General features: G+C 41.2%; 1 protein-coding gene across 2 annotated transcripts in view; it reads left to right on the plus strand.

Moving 5' to 3' along the window:
* The window catches only part of MYOM1 (myomesin 1), a 117,838-nt gene that overhangs the window by 26,745 nt on the left and 70,594 nt on the right, over positions 1-20,499 (plus strand). For both annotated transcript variants that reach the window (XM_070452703.1, XM_020908315.2), the window contains exons 6-10: positions 7,085-7,177; positions 9,681-9,769; positions 9,884-9,946; positions 11,853-12,017; positions 13,964-14,125. In XM_070452703.1, the coding sequence (XP_070308804.1) occupies positions 7,085-7,177; positions 9,681-9,769; positions 9,884-9,946; positions 11,853-12,017; positions 13,964-14,125 (572 nt within the window). The remainder of the gene's footprint in view (positions 1-7,084; positions 7,178-9,680; positions 9,770-9,883; positions 9,947-11,852; positions 12,018-13,963; positions 14,126-20,499) is intronic.

Raw genomic sequence — 20,499 nt, forward strand, 5'->3', positions numbered from 1 at the left:
GTCCTATCTCTGCTTTCCTGATTTTTAAACATCAGAGTTAAAGATGATTTTCAAAAGAATACACAGTGATCTCTAGGAGATAAATATTAATTTCTTAAGCATGTACTTATTCTGTGAAATACACAGTAACTAGAATACAAACATGCCATGTACCACTGATGGTGTCACTAAAGCCAGAGTCATGAGGTTCCACAAAGTCAGAGCTCAAATTCCATTGGAGGTTAAACTCCTCACATGGTGTTCTTGGGCTGAAAAAGGAGTGATTTAAAAACAAACAAAAGGACATAAACTCCACTGAAAAAATATGAGATGACTAAACTTGGCAACTCTGAAAATTCCAGTCAAATTTAAAAATAGAAATACTGTCAGTTTTTAGTTATCCTCACTGGGAGTATGATTGACCCCTCAAATCTTTCATGTTTAAGCTTTGAAATATTTATTTCCTTAACATGTGAATTTTATGGCATCAGGGCTCATTTTAATAAAAAACAAAGGCACAGAGACAAGATTTGTCTCAGGAAGGACTGGAAGGCTATTCGTTGACTGGGACGTCTTCTCTAGTTCCTGCGCCTGCTTTGGTGCTTGGAGAACACAAATCCATTCTGTTCAGAAACTCTTCCAGGAGGGACGAATCAGAGCACTTCACACAAAGCCCTGTTGCCTTGCAAGTCAAGTGGGAAGTAAATATGAAAACAAAAGAACCAGTGGACCACTGAGAAAATAGTTTACCTTCCTTTAGCGTGCAAGGTTTGCCCCTAGATAAAGCTGAAATTTGGACAATCAGCTATCAGATAGCTAGTTCTTAGCTAAGAACTGGTTCTGGCAATAGCCAAGGTCAGATTAAGGTTTTGTGGGGCAGGAGGGATATACAATTTGAAGAGCATCCTTTGTAAAAAAAAGATTATAAAGTTAGTCACATGCATTAAGCACAGAGCCTTATGGGGACCTGTGATGATGAGAGACCCTGCAACTTCAGCTTTACTAGTTTCAAGGTAAATCCACTTCTGGGAGTAAATTTCATGTGGGATTAATATATTAATACCTTCCTGGGTGTGCTGCTTTTTAAAAAATAATCATTCAATGAAGCTCTAATTTACTTTGCAAGGTGCTGGTCCAGATTACACAATCTTCAGTGAGCATCCTCCCCCTCAACGAGCAGGGAACCCACAACTCAAGCGAGAACCAAAATGTTGGTAATTTATTTGCTGGCCTTGATATCTCTTTTGTACCGAGCTGCAGCCTCCTGGGCCTGACTCTGAGTACAAGGATGAGAAAAACCATTGAGAATGACCTTCGTGAATAGAACAAGGTCAAGTACAGAAACAAGTTTCCAATGCTGCGGGCAGTTGTGCTGTCTCCACTTAGGTCCTAAGCCACATCTTTCAAAGTCATATGTGCACAGGGTCTGACTCCCTAAGACTCCTTTCCAAGGAACATTCAGTTCCAGGTTTCCACTGGCACCCTCAGGCCATGGAAGTCCCTGAGGTTGAACAAACGATATCAGCATGCTGCAGCTGCTCTTCAGCCAGCCCCTGGCATACTGACTAAATCTGGATGGAGTCTAGAGGGTACCTGGAGAGCGCTTACTGACAGGCGGGCCCATCACTCATCACCATCACTCATCACGGCCAGGTGCAGAGATGCTGAGCAGCACTGCCCTATTCCAGTTCACCTTCAGAGCAGAAGGAAGCCTGTGGGCCTCGGGTTCAGGAGGAAAGTTAGTTTCAGAAGACACAGGAGTGAAGCTGGCCATCCAGGAGGGGGGCTAGCCAACAGAGAAGGAGAAATATATATGTGGTGAAAAACCAGTTGTTTAATTTAATAGGTTATATTTATATAATAACTTGTTTAATAGGCAGTATATTGTTGTAAAGGGGGGAGGAAAAGCGTTTATGTTTGTATCTTTATTGCCTGCATAAAGAAGCTGGAAGGACATATAAGAACCTAAGGAGACCAGTTAGCTGTGGGGAGGAGCTGGGCAGAAGGCAGATAGGTGTGAGAAAAGAGAATGTTCCCTGGGCATCCCTATATTTTCTGATTCTTGGATCATATGCTCACATTGCCTGGTCAGATTGTAAGAAGCTATATGAAATAGGGGAGAAAAGTTCTCTTTAAAAGAAAGAGAATTAGATTAGTTGTACCCCCTCTTTTTTTAGAGAGCCAGATTTAATTGTATTTTGAGCCCAAAGTCTATATTGATTTTTGTCAGTGGAAATTGGGATTATATAATCTGCAGGGAGGCTCACACCAACTCCTGGAACAATATGTTGTTATTATCACGTAAAACTCATGTGTTCACACACTCAGTGTCCTTGTTTTCAGATTTATATGTGGATCCTGGGCTACAGTCCATGGGGTTGCAAAGAGTCGAACTGGAGCAACTTAGCACCTGGGTTAGATCCTCATGCAAGACACTTAAAATACATATTTGAAATTCTTTGCATTATCCCTGAAGTCATTGCCACTTCAGGGATAGTGTGAAGATAAATAGACACTTAAACTTGTCAGTGAACATGATCATAGTTCAAAACCTAGGGATAAGATAGTATGAGAAATGTATTTTAGGAAGAGTCTGGAGATTTGGAAAAGTCTTATTTTATTTTTGCAAATTGTGAGAATTCTTAAATTCCATGGTAGAATTAATGCATTGAATTTTTTACAAGATTAGAGTTATTCACAGTGTATTTAAATTTAGCAATTACTGACATATTATTGTAGGAAAACAACCTGCATTTAAAATATTAAAAATTCTTTATAATTACTTTTGAAGTATAAGGATTTGGGATTTTATTTTAGATTTTTCTTATTTACATCCAAATTCTATGCTAAAGAAGAGTTAGCTCTCAGCTAATTGGTTTTTAAAGTGAGTATTGGCTGTTTGTTCAAAACAATAGTGTTGCATTCTAACCACACTTTTGGGGGAAGGGGATTCAACATGACAGAGATAATTTTGGCAGCATTATTTGCTGACAAAGATAAATTAGAGTGAAGTCCTTTTGTTTGACCACACTTTACACTGCCAAAGAGCTTTCACTGTAATCCCTTGTTATCAAATTCAGCCTAGTATCCAGACAGACATTTGTTTGGGGAAAATAAGTGTGTATTTTACGTACATAAATGAAGAGTATTAGTCTAGAAATAATGTGTAACAGAAGTTCATTAACTAGTCGTTCATACAACTTTACATGAAAATGATGAGGAAAAGGGTGTACATATAAATACTCACAAGAATTTCAGAAACCTGATAAATAGTCCCAGGGTGTAGATTACTCTCTAAAATTAGCTGATGAGTGGCCAGTTTGGAATTTCACTTTCCAGAAATAACAAGCTGTGAAGTGTACACAGAGCAGGCCTCAAATTCTCCTTTTCTGCTCTGATTTGATACTGAAGACAGTCAATCACAAGTGGTTCTGAACCCGAGTGTCTCGCAAGGAGAATTCCTTGGAGAACAGATTTGAATAGCTTCCTCATTTAATCCTTGTCTGCTGCTTTAAAACAGGTGCTTCTTACACTGACATATAGAGTCCCAGTGGAGAGAAAATGTGTGTGTGTGTGTGTGTGTGAGAGAGAGAGAGAGAGAGAGAGAGAGAGAAATCTATTTCAAGTGGTCACGTTAGAAAACTGGGGGAAAGGCATTGAGCTACTAAGTCACACAGGACTGGAGTAGCGGTCCCCAGACTCTGGGATCTAGTGCCTGACGATCTGAGGTGGTGCTGATGTAAAAATAATAGAAATAAAGTGCACAATAAATGTAATGTGCTTGAATCATCCTGAAACCATCCCCCGTCCCCTGGTCTGTGGAAAAATTTCCTTCCATGAAACTGGTCCCAGGTGCTGAAAAGGTTGGGACTGCTGGACCGAAGGACAAGGAAGGTGAAGCAAGCCTAAGAGCTGCAAATGCTATTTTAATTCAAACTTTATGGAAACATGAACATCATTTTTGGTCAGAAGCCAAATCAAGCGTCACTCAGTTGTTTGGTTAAGTAGCACTGGTCACACACATTTGGTGTCTTTTATATCTTCTTATGTTGGGAAGAAATACTGAAAATACCCCAGCACAAAGTAAACTGAGCAAAAAGAAGCTTCTGAGTCAGGTGTGAAATGACCGAAACCGATTCAGTCAGGAGAACATGCTCATGATTAATGTGATCGACCCTGTCATTCATCCAAACTAGGAATGTTCCAAATTAAGAGCAGCCAGCAGATTGCTTTTTACAGCCCATCTCTGATCAAACAGGCCTGTCCGCCTGGAGCCCTGTGGGGGGACAGCTGTTGAGGCCGTTTCTGGACTGTCAGAAACAGCTAAGAATGATTCCAAGGGTGGGGCGGAAGGCCGTGCCCCTACACCTGCTACACAGCTGCGATTCCTAAGCCAGTCCAGCCTCCCATTTCACATCCAAGGAAACCAAGACACAAACAGCCTCAGCATACCTTCTTCATCTGCACTGATTTTAAATTATCCATATCATGAAAGATGGATTTGTCAGAACTCTGCTCCTTCACCAAAATTCAAGAAGCACAATTGAATTTATGATGTTACCCAATGACTCTGTTCAGTCCAATTTAATACAACACTGCCTAATATTTTCCTGGGATGGCTGCTTCCTTGAGAGTGGGAATAGAAATCAGTACGGCTCTGACAGAATCCCCATCTTCAAGGCACTCACTGTTTAGCAGAAGTGACACTTACCCAACCATAATTTGATTAATGTTATACCTTCCCATTTGAACCAAGTAACACTGATGCGAAGAGGTGGGAATGATGTTGTGTGGAATTTCAGGGAGGAGATTATTGAATAAGTGGTATTTGATCAGAGCCTTGAAGGATGAGTTGGAATTTTGCTACATGGAGAATGGTGTATTTTCTAAAGTGTAGAGAAGGGTGCATTTTAGGGACATAGGGCATGAGTGTGAGTGTGTATGTGTGTTTATGTGTGTGTGTACACAAGCTGGGGAGAGGAAAGGACTGGCTGAGGATTACTTCCTTTCTCTTTCCCTTTCTGTAACTTCCCTTGCTCCCAAATCTGCTTATAACCATGTCCAAAAATCTGAAGAAATAAAATGCAGCTAAATAGAGAATTGGGCTTCCCTGTTGGCTCAGTGGTAAAGAATCCACCTGCTAAGCAGGAGACATGAGTTTGATCCCTGGGTCAGGACGATCCCCTGGAGAATTTAATGGCAACACACTCCAGTATTCTTATCTGGAAAATCCCACGGACAGAGGAACCTGATGGGCTACAGTTCCTGTGGTGGCAAAAAGTTGGACATGACTTAGCGACTAAACAGTAACAAGAAATAGAGAACAGTTGGAAAATGGAAGCATCCCATGTTGTCAGGAGCCAGATCGCCTGGGTTCAGATCCCAGCTCTGCTGTTTTAGCTGTTAAAGCTGGGGCAGGCTACTTAACCATTCTGTGCCCGGGGTTTCTTCATCTGGAGAATGATGTTAAAAGTAGTAGCACTGGGAATTCCCTGGTGGTCCAATGGCTGGGACTCTGAGCTCCCAATGCACGGGGCCCAGGTTCAATCCCTGGTTGGGGAGCTAGACCTAGACCTCATGTGCCATAGCTAAAGATACTGTATGCTGCAACTAAGAGCCAGCACAGCCAAATGAAAATATATTTATATTCTTTAAAAAGTAGTGCAACCTTATGTGGTTGTTGTGAGGATTGAATTTACTAATCTAGACGTAAAGTACTTAGAGCCTTTCCCGACTCTCAGTAAATACTCTGTTTCTATTATGATTACTCGCATTATTTGTGATAACTATGCACATGAAGTGGAATGTCTGAAAAGGAAACAAATGAAATTTAGCTTCCCTTTTGGGCAGAAAATGGCTTAAGCATAAAAGCTAGGTCCAGCACCATAGCTACTGGCTACTGAGGACATGAGGCTTCCCTGGTGGCTCAGATAGTAAAGACCCCTCCTGCCATTGCAGGAGCTGCAGGAAACGTGAGTCTGATCCCTGGGTGGGGAAGCTCCCCTGGAGTAGGAAATGGCAACCCACTCCAGTATTCTTGCCTGGAGAATCCCATGGACAGGGGAACCTGGCTGGCTATAGTCAATGGGGTTGCAAAGAGCTGGACACAACTGAACGACTGAGCACACATGAGAACATGAGGACGTGGTGATGAATCTTGGTGCAGACTCAGGGGCCAGTGTCTCAGGAGGGGCCCCTCCAGGGAGCCCCTGCCTCTCAAGACTGAGAGGCTTCATCAGGGATCGGCAGTCAGAAAAAGGGACTCTTTCAGCTTCTATTTATCATTAGTTTTCTTTCATGACCGATATTCTAAGTTCTTCCAAGCTGAGAGCTATGCTTGCTCATGACAAAATAAAACAAATATAATGAGCTTTCAATGCAATGACAAGGTTTTGAATAACGTGCAGGAATGTCAGTGGGAAAGATGTTTTGCTTTCATCCTACACAGACAGCCAACAAAAAACCCACTCAAAGCCTTCCTCTCTGTTGTGTCAACAATGGTCTTCTTTCTTTTCATTTTTAAGATCATCTATTGGGGTATAATATGTACACAAAATAGTGTGGTATGGCATATAAAAGTAGAACTTTGATTAATTTTTGTAGACCACCTATACCCAGGTAACAAGCACCAAAATCAGGAAACCAAACATTATCAGCACCCAAGGGACTGCCTTCATCCTTGCCCCTTGCCCTGACTTCTAGCAGCATTAATTGATCTTTTCTTGTTTTGTACTTTGCGTAAAAAACAATCATTATACTCTTTTGTATCTGGCTCTTTCCACTCAAAATTATGTATGCAAGATTCAAACACATGGTTGTGAATGGCCAACTTCTTGAATGTAATTTTTTTTTCATTTATTTTTATTAGTTGGAGGCTAATTACTTTACAATATTGTTGTAATTTTTCAATAGAGGAGGGAAGCACATTCATCAAGAAAGTTTATGATACTTGTAATGAATTTTATTTGCATTTATTGAGCAGACATTGCTACTGACCTCTGTGCTATGTCTACAGATGTTTCTTCAAGAAGAACAATTGTGTGCGTGTTAATCATGAAGCTATTTACACCTCAACTTACTTCACCTCATTTCCATTGTCTCATAGGTATAAAAACCAGGTGCCAATAAATGTCCAGGCACATCCTGAAAAGTATATCATCGAAAGCCGATATGGAATGCACACTCTGGAGATAATCGGGTAAGAAACATCACGGGCTATGTATGTTGCCCGACAATTACTTGGTGGGGGGTTCTCCCCTCTTCCTCCCTACACGGTGGTATCAGGATGGGGGACAGTCCCAAGTATTGCTTCTCTTGGTGCACGCCTATCAGTGATAATCATGACATTCTTACCAAGCCCATGTTACTGCCCAAAGTGATCTTTTGAATTTAGTCAAAGATGATGAGGAAAAATGCATTTGTATCTATTTAACCTTTTGTATGGGTTTCCCAGGGGCTCAGTGTTAAAGAATCCGCCTACCAATGCAGATGACTCAAGTACGATCCCTACGTTGGGAGGAAATGGCAATCCTCTCCAGTATTCTTGCTGAGAAAATCCCATAGACAGAAGAGCCTGACAGGCTACAGTCTCTGCGGTCGCAAAGAATCAGACATGACTGAGCAACTAAACAACAATCCTTTTATGTACTTGGGAGGTTTTCTCAGGTATTAGCAAGCAAAATAAGTTACAAAATAGGCATTTATATTCAGCAGTCTTCTCAGAGTCCCAAATATGCACCAGCATTATACACATCTGCCTTTAATCAATATAGGCCAATGAAGTTTGAGGTGGGTGACACTGAAAGTTAAGCTGGACCTAGAGAAATTGTTTTTTCCTTCAGCTCACGGGTAACTGTGTGGAAACTATGTACCCATTCTGCCAACCTGTAGATGGATGCAGGGCCTGACACTGGGAGGTTTTTTAAACCAGATCAACAGCAAAGATTTTAAATCATAATCCACATCAAAGATTCTGGGTCTTCAAAGGGGTATCATGTCTCCTAACATGGTTTTGAAATCCAAGCCTACTAATGTGGATGAAGAAGTTACACAAGCTCCCAGCATTTCCAGTTCAAATAAAACCATGATGTGCTGCGAAGTCAAAGTAGAATTTAAGTCATTTTAATCTCAGGGGATATATAGCTTTCTCAGATCAGAGAGGTTGACACAGGTCATACTCAGCTTCAAGCAGAACCCTAGGACCCTGGGATGATCTGCCAAGCAGGGACCCCTTCCTAAAGACCCATCCTTTCTGTCAGATGGTGATTCAAACAAGTTGGCAGGGAGCTGTGTGGTTGCTTTATAAATTAAATAAGCAACCATATTGACCCACCTGGGATTCTATTTATGTCTATAAAATCTCAACAAGAATTAAAATTTCACCAATGAAACTAAAGAACAGTGAAGAACACGAACCCTGGCAATGATGAAACAGCTTGCTTTGAAATCTTAGCCTGTTCATCTCTGCATGAGAGCCTTCTCTCTCTAAAGTGAAAGTGAAAGTCGCTCAGTTGAGTCAACTCCTTGCGACCCCATGGACTATAGCCCTTCAGGCCTCTCTGTCCATGGAACTCTCCAGGCCAGAACACTGGAGTGGGTAGCTGTTCCCTTCCCCAGGGGATCTTCCCAACCCAGGGATCGAACCCAGGTCTCCCAAGACATCCCTATGTCTGCATCATAACTTAGAGGAACTTCCGAACTTCTTGTATTGTGTTGTGGGCCTGAACATTAGTAGAACTGAGGAGTAGAGAATTTGTTTGTACTTTGAGGCTGAAACACAGAACCACACATTAGACAAACCTGAATCTGTTTGGGCATCTATAAGGGGAGGCTGTTTCTTTGTCTCTCTGTCACACTATAACAGCCAGACTGAAACCCATCCTGAGGGAGGCCCCTCCGGGTCTTACCTGCTACAAAGGTACATGACCAGACATTTTCTGTACATTTTCATGATCATACGTTAATAATTGTCTTTTTAACAGATACAACTTTAAACCAACTTTTCATCACACTGTTCATGCTCTATATACTCAACACATTGTTGACTTTTATTTTTGGACATTTTAAATTAACTCAAGCTAGGGTCACAGTGGACTATAGCTCTTGGTAGGTAGATCTATTGCCCTATGTAAAATCCCACAGGGAGCTTGATCAGAAAGTGTAGCTTTGTCAAGAGTCCCAAAGAGTGGTGTGTTAACTGATGACGTGCTGTGTGTTGTGTTAGCAAAGAGATCCTTGACAAAACAGTCAAGAGTTACATCGGCCCTGCCTTATCTGTAGAGACAGAACCCATGGGTACCGAGGCCTCAGCATACTACTCCATTTCACTTAAAACAGGGGCCCCAATCCCCCAGCTGAGGACCAATACCTGTCCTGTTCCATGGTTGTTAGGATCCGGGTGGCACAGCAGGAGGTGAGCGGTGGACAAGTGAACTAAGCTTCATTTGCCGCTCCCCATTGCTTCCATTGCTGCCTGAACCAATAGCCCCCTGCCTCTGCCGGTGCCCCACCCCTGGAAAAATTGTCTTCCATGAAACTGGTCCCTGGTGCCAAAAAAATTGGGGACCACTGACTTAAGGGACTTTAGCCTTCTTGGATTTTGTTAACCATGGGGGTCCTGGAACCAGTCCCCTGCAGATACTGAGGGACAACTGTACCAGGAGTGTCACTGGGCCGGGCACTCATCCCATCCATTCTTTCAGGTGTGATTTTGAAGACACGGCTCAGTACCGGGCCTCGGCGATGAATGCCAAAGGAGAACTTTCAGCATATGCTTCGGTTGTGGTAAAGAGTAGGTTTGCTGGACTTGTTTCATTCACAGTGTACTTTTAAAAAATTTATTCTCACTGTTAACATATAAACAGGTCAAGAAGCAGTTGTCAAGAATTGCTGCTTTCTTTTCTAGGATACAAGGGAGAGTTTGATGACACTCGCTTCCATTCGGGGGCTTCCACCTTGCCCCTCAGCTGTAAGTCTGAAAATATTTTTGCTGTGTCATCTCTGTACAATACTGTATAATAAGCTATTCCATAACACTGAAATAAATGCAGGTATACTAAGTCATTTCAGTTCTGTCCGACTCTTTGTGACCCTATGGACTGTAGCCTGCCAGGCTCCTCTGTCCATGGGATTCTCTGGGCAAGAATACTGGAGTGGGTTGCCATGCCTTCCTCCAGGGGATCTTCCCGACCCGGGGATGGAACTCATGTCTCTTGTGTCTCCTGTACTGGCAGATGGATTCTTTATCACTAGCGCCACCTGGGAAGCCCAAAATAAATGCACAGTCTATATTATAATATGTGCTAGTATGTATGTAATGGGTTTCCCAAGTGGCACTAGTGGTAAAGAACCTGCCTGTCAGTGCATGAGACATAAGAGACGTGGGTTCAATCCCTGGGTGGGGAAGATCCCCTGGAGGAGGGTATGGCAACCCACTCCAGTATTTGTGCCCAGAGAATCCCATGGACAGAGAAGGCTGGCAGGCTATAGTCCACAGGGTCGCAAAGAGTCGGACACGACTGAAGTGATTTAGCACATGTACGACTACCTATAGTTAGTTTTATTTTTTTGGATTCTTTGGCTACTGTATTCTCCTTCTGCTTATAATTGCTTTATTCTGGTTTTATAAAAGCCTGGATGTGATGGGCTAAAAATAGTAAGTCTTCCTTTCCTTAAGCTGAGAAAAATCATTACACAAACCTGCAGTGTGATTTAACCACACATACACATACATAGAGTCTGGACTGTATCAGGGCAGTCTTACTCATCCTTATATATCCAGTGTAGCATCATCTCCTTAAAAAGTCTCTGTCGGCCCCCCACTTTTCCTCAGCCCCCATCTACTTAGGTTATGTGTCCGGGTGAGGCTATGACACCTCTGTAAGGATATCTACTCACTGGACACTAATTGTTAACTGTTTGCTCCCACTGACCCATGAGCCACTTGAAGGCTAGGCTGGACTTTTTATCTTTGGCCCCCAGCACCTGATACAGAGTAGTATTTGATGATGAATGAATAAATATATACACTGATTTACAAAATGCAATGTAAAATGAGGTCTAAGTGTGGTTTAATAACAAATTATTAGTATTCTGATCCATAGTAATTTATAAATTTGTGAACTTCGATCATGTCATCTGCATCAGAACTTCTTTTCATGGGAAGCAATAAAAGTAAAACCCTTATGGTTCTTCAGTAATTAGATGATAACTCTGTTCAGACTGGAAATGGTAGTCAAGCCCCAAATTCTTATTTTCCAAACATTAAAAAATAAGTGGTCATTTTGAAAATGGTTATGGAAATACTTACTCATGGGTCAGTTTTTCACCTAACTGATCGGATTGATGTCTCTCCATAATTCATGGTATATATAGTTAAGTTGCTCAGTCATGTCTGACTCTTTGCAACCCCATGGACTGTAGCCTACCAGGCTCCTCCATCCATGGGATTTTCCAGGCAAGTGTACTGGAGTGGATTGCCATTTCCTTCTCCAGAAGATCTTCCTGACCCAGGGGTTGAACCTGGGTCTCCCACATTGTAAGCAGACGCTTTACCATCTCAGCCACCAGGGAAGTCAGCTATACTTCATGGAATGGCTCCTAATTTTAATATTCCTAGTTGCAATCATTGGTATCAATCCCATGCATGAGATGGAGTGCTGGGTGGGAGTGAGGAGGAACACATCCCAAATCAAGTCCTTCTCTTGTCATTTCATTTATATTGAGATACAATAATAGCTGGAAAATTTGAAACTATGATTTACAAATCATTTGATAGGTTTGTTGTGATTGCTTTTGGCCTGTGCTCATTAAAATGCTTATGTCTCTTTGATGAGAAAAAATAAATTACTGATGTTTGTTTCTGTTGTGCCCAGTTGCCGTGACCCCTTACGGTTATGCGTCTAGGTTTGATATCCACTTTGATGACAAGTTTGAAGTGTCTTTTGGGAGAGAAGGCGAGACAATGAGTCTGGGCTGCCGTGTAGTTATCACCCCTGAAATTAAACATTTCCAGCCAGAGATCCAGTGGTACCGAAATGGTAAGCCTTGATGATGAATTCTCACTGAGGTTCATATTCGCAGAAGGTCGCAGACCGGACTTGGTCCCAAAGCATGAATGTCTATAGATTGCAGTTCTGTTTACCAGAACTGGCAGAAACTGGATAGTAGAGGGCATAACCTACCAGGTGTTACAAAAGTTTTTATACGTATTTTAGAGTAGCAGAGCTTTTATAACATATTTATAACATAATTTCTTATCACCGTGTACTACAGGGAAAGGATTACAAAAAATGTATTTTCATTTTGTAAGTTGGATATATGTTCATTTTGTAAGTTAATTTTATTTGGTAAGATAAAGTGAAATCCAGTGAAGTCCTATTGGTTCCCAGGCACTGTGGGTGGTAGTCAGCATGCTCACCATGCAGCTGGCCTAAACCTCAGTGTCCGTGTGGGCACCGGGCAGGCTGGGCCATCATGAAGTGATGACTAGGACCAGGACCTGCGTCCGGAGTGAAGCCAGTAGTAGCTGCAGTGGTGGCGGCAGCAGTGCTGCTGGATGTGGCCCTGGAGGAGAGGAGAGGCCCCACCAGATGCGCCTGGGAGCCCCCAGTGGGAGCCCAGATCCCCTGTCCATCTCCAGGACCCGTCTTTGTGAGACCTGCACAAACATGAACTTCCTGGCCTGAGCACCGTGACAGGAACTGCCAACAATCACACCTTTGTCTATAAAACATTACAAAATAAAAGCATGTATATAGACATTGCAGTAAGGCACATAAGGCAGTTAGAATTCTTCTGAGTTTGGACTCTCTGTTTATGAAAACTGCCACAACATTGCAAAGCAAATATTCACGGGCTTGGAAATAAAAATTAAATTTAAAGATTGCCACATTCAGTGAAAATGAGCACTATTTCCATACAAAACTTTGGATGAAGCAGTTATTAACAAGAAAGATATTTTTAGAGTAATTTTTCTCATAATCGAAGTTACAGTGAGAAAAATGTATAAATAGACATTTAAATTATATACAAATCATGAAGCCATTTTCTTTTTCTGTATGATCACAAGTTACAGGACATGTAAGAGAAAGCATTAAAATGCAATTATTTAAATATACATTTAAAATTGAATTTAGATTTACATGAAACTATTTGTATAAGGAGTCAAATCTTTTTAGGAAAAATTGTTCCTCAAGAATTGTCAGCTCTAGAGTACAAAAATTTATATTTTAAAATAACTTATCAGAGGATTAACCTACTGTTAATTTTATAACCATAACTTTATAATTATATATAGTATAAAACTGTATAATACTATAACTCTATAGCACTCTTAGCAGCAGCATTAATAGTTGCATCAGTGGAAAGATCTTTCTCAAAATGAAAGGAATCAAAACTTATTTGTGACTTTGCATTTGCAAAGACTGAATGATGTTACTTTCAATTTTATTAATTTAAAATTAAGTTGGTAAAAGTATGAATTAGATCGCCTAATAACTGAGGTTGCAAAAAAATAAGTAAAAAATTCTTATTATCGATCAACATATCACAAAATAAAGTATAGTTTGCATGTAAGAATTATGGCATGAAAATAATTAGTTTTTTGCAATTTGTATTATCCTATTATGTTTTATAAATAATAAACTATTTTTATAGGAAAAAGTTTTATATTTTAGTACCTTAACTGTATTTTTTTCTTCTGCTTTTTGAGCCAGGAGCCTTGCAATTTCATTTTGCACTGGGCCTTGCAGATGATATATCTGGCTGTGGTTCCCTCATTTCTGGTCTAGCATTTTAACCCATATAAATATGGCACAATGACTCAAAGTCTTACAGACTTCCTCTAATAGTCAGATAGCTTTCAATATAGAAGAAGAGGAATAAAGAGAGAGAGAGATGGAGAGAGGAGTGAGTTGGGGGGAGGGAGGAAGAAGATAGTAATGGAGAAAGAAGTCAGCAAATTTGTTTATATTTTTCCACCCAGGGGCACCTGTTTCTCCATCAAAATGGGTGCAAACACATTGGAGTGGAGATCGGGCAACACTAACATTTTCTCATCTCAACAAGGAAGACGAAGGTCTCTACACAGTTCGTGCTCGAATGGGAGACTATTATGAACAGTACAGTGCTTACGTCTTTGTTCGAGGTAAGACCTGGCAGAAAGCAGAGCATCTGAGAATGTTTAAAACACTGAGTCCGTATCAATCTATCCAAACATATTTTGGGTAACGATGAAAATTCCTCCTGGGACTTCCCAGGGTCCAGTGTTCAGGACTCAGTGCTTCCACTGCTGGGGTGCCAAGGTTCAGTCCTTGATCTGAGAGCTATGATCCTGCAAGCCACATGGTATGGCCAAAAAAATTTAAAAATTCTCCCAGATGATGTAGCACAGGGATGTTAGCATCTAGTAAAATTAGAATGGATGTGAAAAGGTTAACCCTAAAAGCACCAACCTGAAGGTGACCAGTTTCCAGACTGTGCTGCCGTCACTAGTGTCAGTACTTTCCTCTTCTTCAATGAGCCACCAGCTCAGTCCTCTGTAGAGGTTTGAGAGGCTGCGTCCTAATGGTGTGAACGAAGAGTCATCTCGGTTTAAAGAAGGAACAATAAAATAGCAATGGGGATTCACTCTTAATCTGTTTTGGAGAGCAAATTTGTTATTTCATTCCAGGCCTTCTCGTAGTTTTATGAACTAGGAAGCAAGATGCTACCACTGAATCTCGAAGATAAGCTATAATTGTTGATTTTAGGAGTCTTTCTTTTCTCAGTGGTGTCTTGAATGGGTAGGGTATGTACAAGTGGAAATGTTCTCGATGCATGAGATCTGAGAGCACTTTGAAGACCATGCACATGTCCTGGCCTCAAGTGCTCTGTGTTCTTTTCTGTGACTTGATTGATAGTCACATGAGTAGACAGAGGAGGGGCTCAGGAAAATAGAGTATATCACACTCACAGGTCCCGGAGAACCACACCAGGCCACGTGGGGAGGCAGCCACGCTGCTTTGTCAGGAGGCAGGAGGGTCAGAGGGGAGAGCTCGGACCACAGTCTTTACTGGATTTCCTGTGGAAAAGGCAAGGCGGGATGGGATACACAATTCAGGATCGGCTAGTGTGAGCAGTTTCAGTGGCCCCTAAGCTATAGGGGTTGTGCCTAGTTGTCTGGTGCCTGGTGCTGAGATGGTTAAGTAAGAGGAATATTTCCTCCTGGGGTACATGGCTGGTTGAAGGAGGTCAGCTCTGGACAAGTTAGAGTTGGCTAGCCCCAAAAGATGTGTGATCTCTCCCCAACCAGAAAGGTTTGTTTTGAAAGCATCACAATTCACAGAGAATAAATATATAAACAATATGGTTTATATTGATTTGTAGCAACAAAATTGCTAATTTTTTATCTAAATGGATAAAAAATAAATTCCATTTTACACTAAATGAAATCATGAACATCTAGGCATTTTGATCACGGTGGGACTTTAGAGGCCATCCAGGTGTCCTTAACTGGGATCCACAGACTCCAGAGGGGTCTGTGATTAAAACTGTACTTCAGTATAACTGGTTTTTTTGATAAGCTCATGTATTAATTTTATCATTTAAAAGCATTATTCTGAGGAAGGGATCTTTATTCTTTCTTTACCAGTTTTCCAAAGGAGTCTCAGTTCAGTTTAGTCGCTCAGTCATGTCTGATTCTTTGCAACCCCATGGACTGCAGCACCCCAGGCCTCCCTATCCATCACCAACTCCCGGAGTTTACTCAAACTCATGTCCATTGAGTCGGTGATGCCATCCAACCATCTCATTCTCTGTCGTCCCCTTCTCCTCTCACCTTCAATTTTTCCCAGCATCAGGGTCTTTTCCAGTGAGTCAGCTCTTCACATCAGGTGGCCAAAGTATCAGAGTTTCAGCTTCAACATCAGTCCTTCCAATAAACATTCAGGACTGATTTCCTTTAGGATGGACTGGTTGGATCTCCTTGCAGTCCAAGGGACTCTCGAGAGTCTTCTCCAACACCACAGTTCAAAAGCGTCAATTCTTCAGCACTCAGCTTTCTTTATAGTCCAACCCTCACATCCATACATGACTATTAGAAAAACCATGGCTTTGACTGGATAGACCTTTGTTGGCAAAGTAATGTCTCTGCTTTTTAATATGCTGTCTAGGTTGGTCATAACTTTTCTTCCAAGGAGTAAGTGTCTTTTAATTTCATGGCTGCAGTCACTATCTGCAGTGATTTTGGAGCCCAAGAAAATAAATTCTGCCAGTTTCCACTGTTTCTCCATCTATTTGCCATGAAGTTATGGGACTGGATGCCATGATCTTTGTTTTCTGAATGTTGAGCTTTAAGCCACCTATTACACTCTTCTCTTTCACTTTCATCAAGAGGCTCTTTAGTTCTTCTTCACTTTCTGCCATAAGGGTGGTGTCATCTGCATATCTGAGGTTATTGACATTTCTCCCAGCAATCTTGGTTCCACCTTGTGCTTCATCCAGCCCAGCATTTCTCATGATGTACTCTGCATATAAGTTAAATAAGCAGGGTGACAATATACAGCCTTGACGTACTCCTTTTCCTATTTGGAACCAGTCTGTTGTTCCATGTCCAGTTCTAACTGTTGCTTCCTGACCTGCATACAGGTTTCTCAAGAGGCAGGTCAGGTGGTCCAGTATTCCCATCTCTTTCAGAATTTTCCACAGTTTATTGTGATCCACACAGTCAAAGGCTTTGGCATAATCAGTAAAGCAGAAATAGATGTTTTTGTGGAACTCTCTTGCTTTTTCGATGATCCAGCGGATACTGGCAATTTGATCTCTGGCTCCTCTGCCTTTTCTAAGTCCAGATTGAACATCTGGAAGTTCACAGTTCATGTATTGTTGAAGACTGGCTTGGAGAATTTTGAGCATTACTTTGCTAGTGAGTGAGATGACGTTTTCCAGTCCTGTGGCCAGTTTCCAAAGGAGTCTAAGGTTCACAAAATGTTAGGATTCCGCTTAGTTTTAAGATGCAGAAACTAAAGCTCAGTAAAGTAAACTGATTTCCCAAAAGGCTCACGGGCTTCCCAAGTGGCACTAATGGTAAAGAACCTGCCTGCCAATGCAGGCGAAGTAAAAGACGCAGATTCGATCCCTGGGTCAGGAAGATCCCCTGAAGAAGGGAATGGCAACCCACTCCAGTACTCTTGCCTGGAGAATCCCATGGACAGAGGAGCCTGGTGGGCTACAGTCCATGGGGTTGCAAAGAGTCAGACACGACTGAAGCAACTTAGCATGCATGCAGAAACCTCGCAGTTGTTTAGAAACAGAAGTGGTACTAAGATGCAGGTCTTCTGGTGGCTAACCCAGGATTTTAGCTAGGGAATAGGCTAAGCTGCTGAAACGGAACTTAAAAACAAAAAGTTTATTTCTGTCCTGTGTCCATCAGTGTAGAAGAGTGGTCCAGATGGTCCTGCTCAAAGCACTCATTCAGAGTCCCGGGTCCCATCTATGTTGCTGCTCGGCTGGCCCTGTGCTCCCAGGCCAGCCTGCGGGAGGGGAGATGCAGAGACGCACACAGCACTTCTTCTTGGTGAACACACCTCCATGTGTGTTGGGGAGCTAGGGTGATGAAGTTCTAGCTGGACAGCATGTTACCCGTGGAAGCTCAAGGGTTCCGGTACTAAAAGGCAACAGGAGGACTGGACACTAGGGACGGTCAGCAGTCTACACCACAGCAGTACTGAGCAGTAATGAATGATCATTGGATTCTGCCTCAGATCAGCAACTGATAAAGATACATGAATATCTCTACCAACTGAAAATCGGACATTTTAGGAAAAAATCAGATCTTGCAAGGGCAAGAAGGGGGTAGCCCTCTGGGTCAATTGCAGTGAAAATGGACACATTGGAAGTTATCTGCAAGTATATTTATTTAACCACCTTGATAGTCCTGGCCAGATGAGAACTGAATAAGCAAACAGAGTCTTTGCCTCTGCTCTCAAGTGTCTTACCTGAATTAGAGTCTTCTCTGGTGACTCAGAAAGCACTGAGTTATGCCTTGAGGATTCCCTCTGTGCTCTTTTCCTGGGAGCTCAGACACAGTCCAGGGTCTCCTCAACAACATTTCTCAGTGGCCATGACAGGGTCATGGTCCTTTGCAGGTTGAGACCAAATTTCACATTACTAACCATGGACAGGTGGAAGGATTGAAGTTTATCATTAAGCTGGTCTTCATTCCACAAAATAAGGGAAGATTCTAAAATGTATCAGATGTTGAGAGAATTGAGAAGATTCATGGAAAGAGGAAATTGCAAAGACAAGTCTCAGAAATCAAATTGTGAATTCAACTTTTAGAAGACCATTTCCCTTGTAAGTATTTTAAGTGCTATATTTTGGATTCATTTAAAAAAATCTTTGTTGAGATGTAATTACACACCATAAGAGTCAACCATGCTAAGTGGACAGTGCTTTTTGGAATATTTATAGAGCTGTGCACCACCAGCCCCCCATCTACAATCCAGCTTTAGAACATTCCCATCACACCCCGCCCCACCAGAGGTATTTCTTGTGTCCCTTCCCCACTCTCATTCCCAGTCTAGCCCCCAAGCAGCCACTAATCTACTCCCTGTCACTATAGACTTTCTTTTCTAAACATTTCTGAATATGTGATCTTTCACTTTTGTCTTTTTTTTCATTGAGCATATGTTTTGAGGTTCTTTATGATGGCAGTTTACTTCTTTTTATTGCTGACTAGACATGCTTCATTTTGTGTGTCTATTCACCAGCTGATAGACAATTGGATTGTTTCTGCTCTCTGACTACTCTGAATAATGCCGTTGTGAAGATTTCTATTCATAGCCATTGACCTGGGCTTTCATTTCTCTTGGTTAGATAGCTACCACTGGAATTGCTGGGTCGTATGTTAAATTTGTGTTTGATTTTTTGAGAAACTGCCAGAGTATTTTAAGCGACATTTTACGTTTTTGTTTTTTTTTAAACTTTGAGCTACATGAAGCCATTTCCATGTATTTTTTTTTAGAGCTCTGGTATTTTGTTGCTTAGGAAATAGCTTCTGAACCAGAATGATCAGTGCAGAAAGCACCATATGTCAGCAGAAACACATTCCAGAGATGTACACTTTTGGCCAGGGTTTTATTACATAGATACTATATGTTCTTTCTGAAAAAATAGATAATGTAAATAAGCAAAAAAGGACAAAAGAAAAGCCATCATAAGTCTACCATCCAGAGATATCCAAAATTATCATTTTAATACATATTCTTCTAGACTTTTATATATTCTCCCCACCCCTCCACATATACATGGTGGGGGGAGCAGAGAAAGATGATAAAGTGATGAAGGATGGTATATAAATGTAAAGAATTACAATTGACAAATAAATGGATGAAAAAGTTTTTGCTATAATCAAAGCAATAAAATTGATCTATCACATTCAAAAGATTTACAAGGTTTTTAGAATCCATTAGGATGAAGGAATGGATGGATGAACACTCCTACATGTTGTTGGTGAGTGTAAATTGGTTCATCTTTTCTCAGGGTGTTTTGTTACTATATATCAACAGTGTGCACTTTCAACAATTCTAGTTCTAAGAATTTTAGTGGACAAAACTGAGAAAGGAATGTTTGTTTGGGGAAAGTCTGGAAGGAATCTAGGTATCCACCAATTGGAGTTGAAAATAATGTACAATAAATAGTCCACAAAAGCAATGGAAATACTGTACAACAATGAAAGCTAATGGTGTGTGTGTGCGTGCTAAGTCACTTCAGTCATGTCTGACCCTTTGCAGCCCTATGGACTGCAGCCCTCTAGGCTCTTTTATTCATGGGATTCTCCAGGAGAGAATACTGGAGTGGGTTGCCATACCCTTCTCCAGGGGATCTTTCCAACTCAGGGATCGAACCCATGGTTCTTATGTCTCCTGCATTGGCAGATGAGTTCTTTACCACTAGTGCCACCTGGGAAGCCTTTAATGATGTATATTTATGCTAATTAATATGAAAATATATTTTAAAAAACAGTTTACATGAAACTATATGGTCCAATCCCACTTTTATTTAAAAGACAATCACTTAAAAAAATTGAAATATAGTTGATTTAGATTATAAAAAACAAGCACTTTTGAGTTTATAAATATAGAAAAAAATCCAGAAAAGTTTAGGCCAATGTATTAATAGTAGTAATCTCTGAGTTATGGAATTAAGAGGGATTTTAACATGTATTTTTATTATCATATATTTTATAAGCATGCACTATTTTTATAATAAAGATAAACAACAGAATTACTTAGATTTTGAAAAAAGTTATTAAATAGCCTGTGTGAGAGATCAAAATATAAAAAAGGAACAGGCTAATCTTTGGTCTAATCAATCAAAGCTACAAAAAGTTTGACTATTTGGAGCACTGGGAGAAGGAAGGGCAGAGGCTAAGAAGAGAATTGACGTTGACCAGATGGGTGCCGTGGGCCAGGCGCCCTGCAGCAGCTGACAAAGGCGAGAGCACAAGTGTGAAGCTACATAACACAGTTTCAGATCTGA

The sequence above is a fragment of the Odocoileus virginianus genome, chromosome 22, assembly GCF_023699985.2.
Source record: "Odocoileus virginianus isolate 20LAN1187 ecotype Illinois chromosome 22, Ovbor_1.2, whole genome shotgun sequence".
Taxonomy (NCBI): domain Eukaryota; kingdom Metazoa; phylum Chordata; class Mammalia; order Artiodactyla; family Cervidae; genus Odocoileus; species Odocoileus virginianus.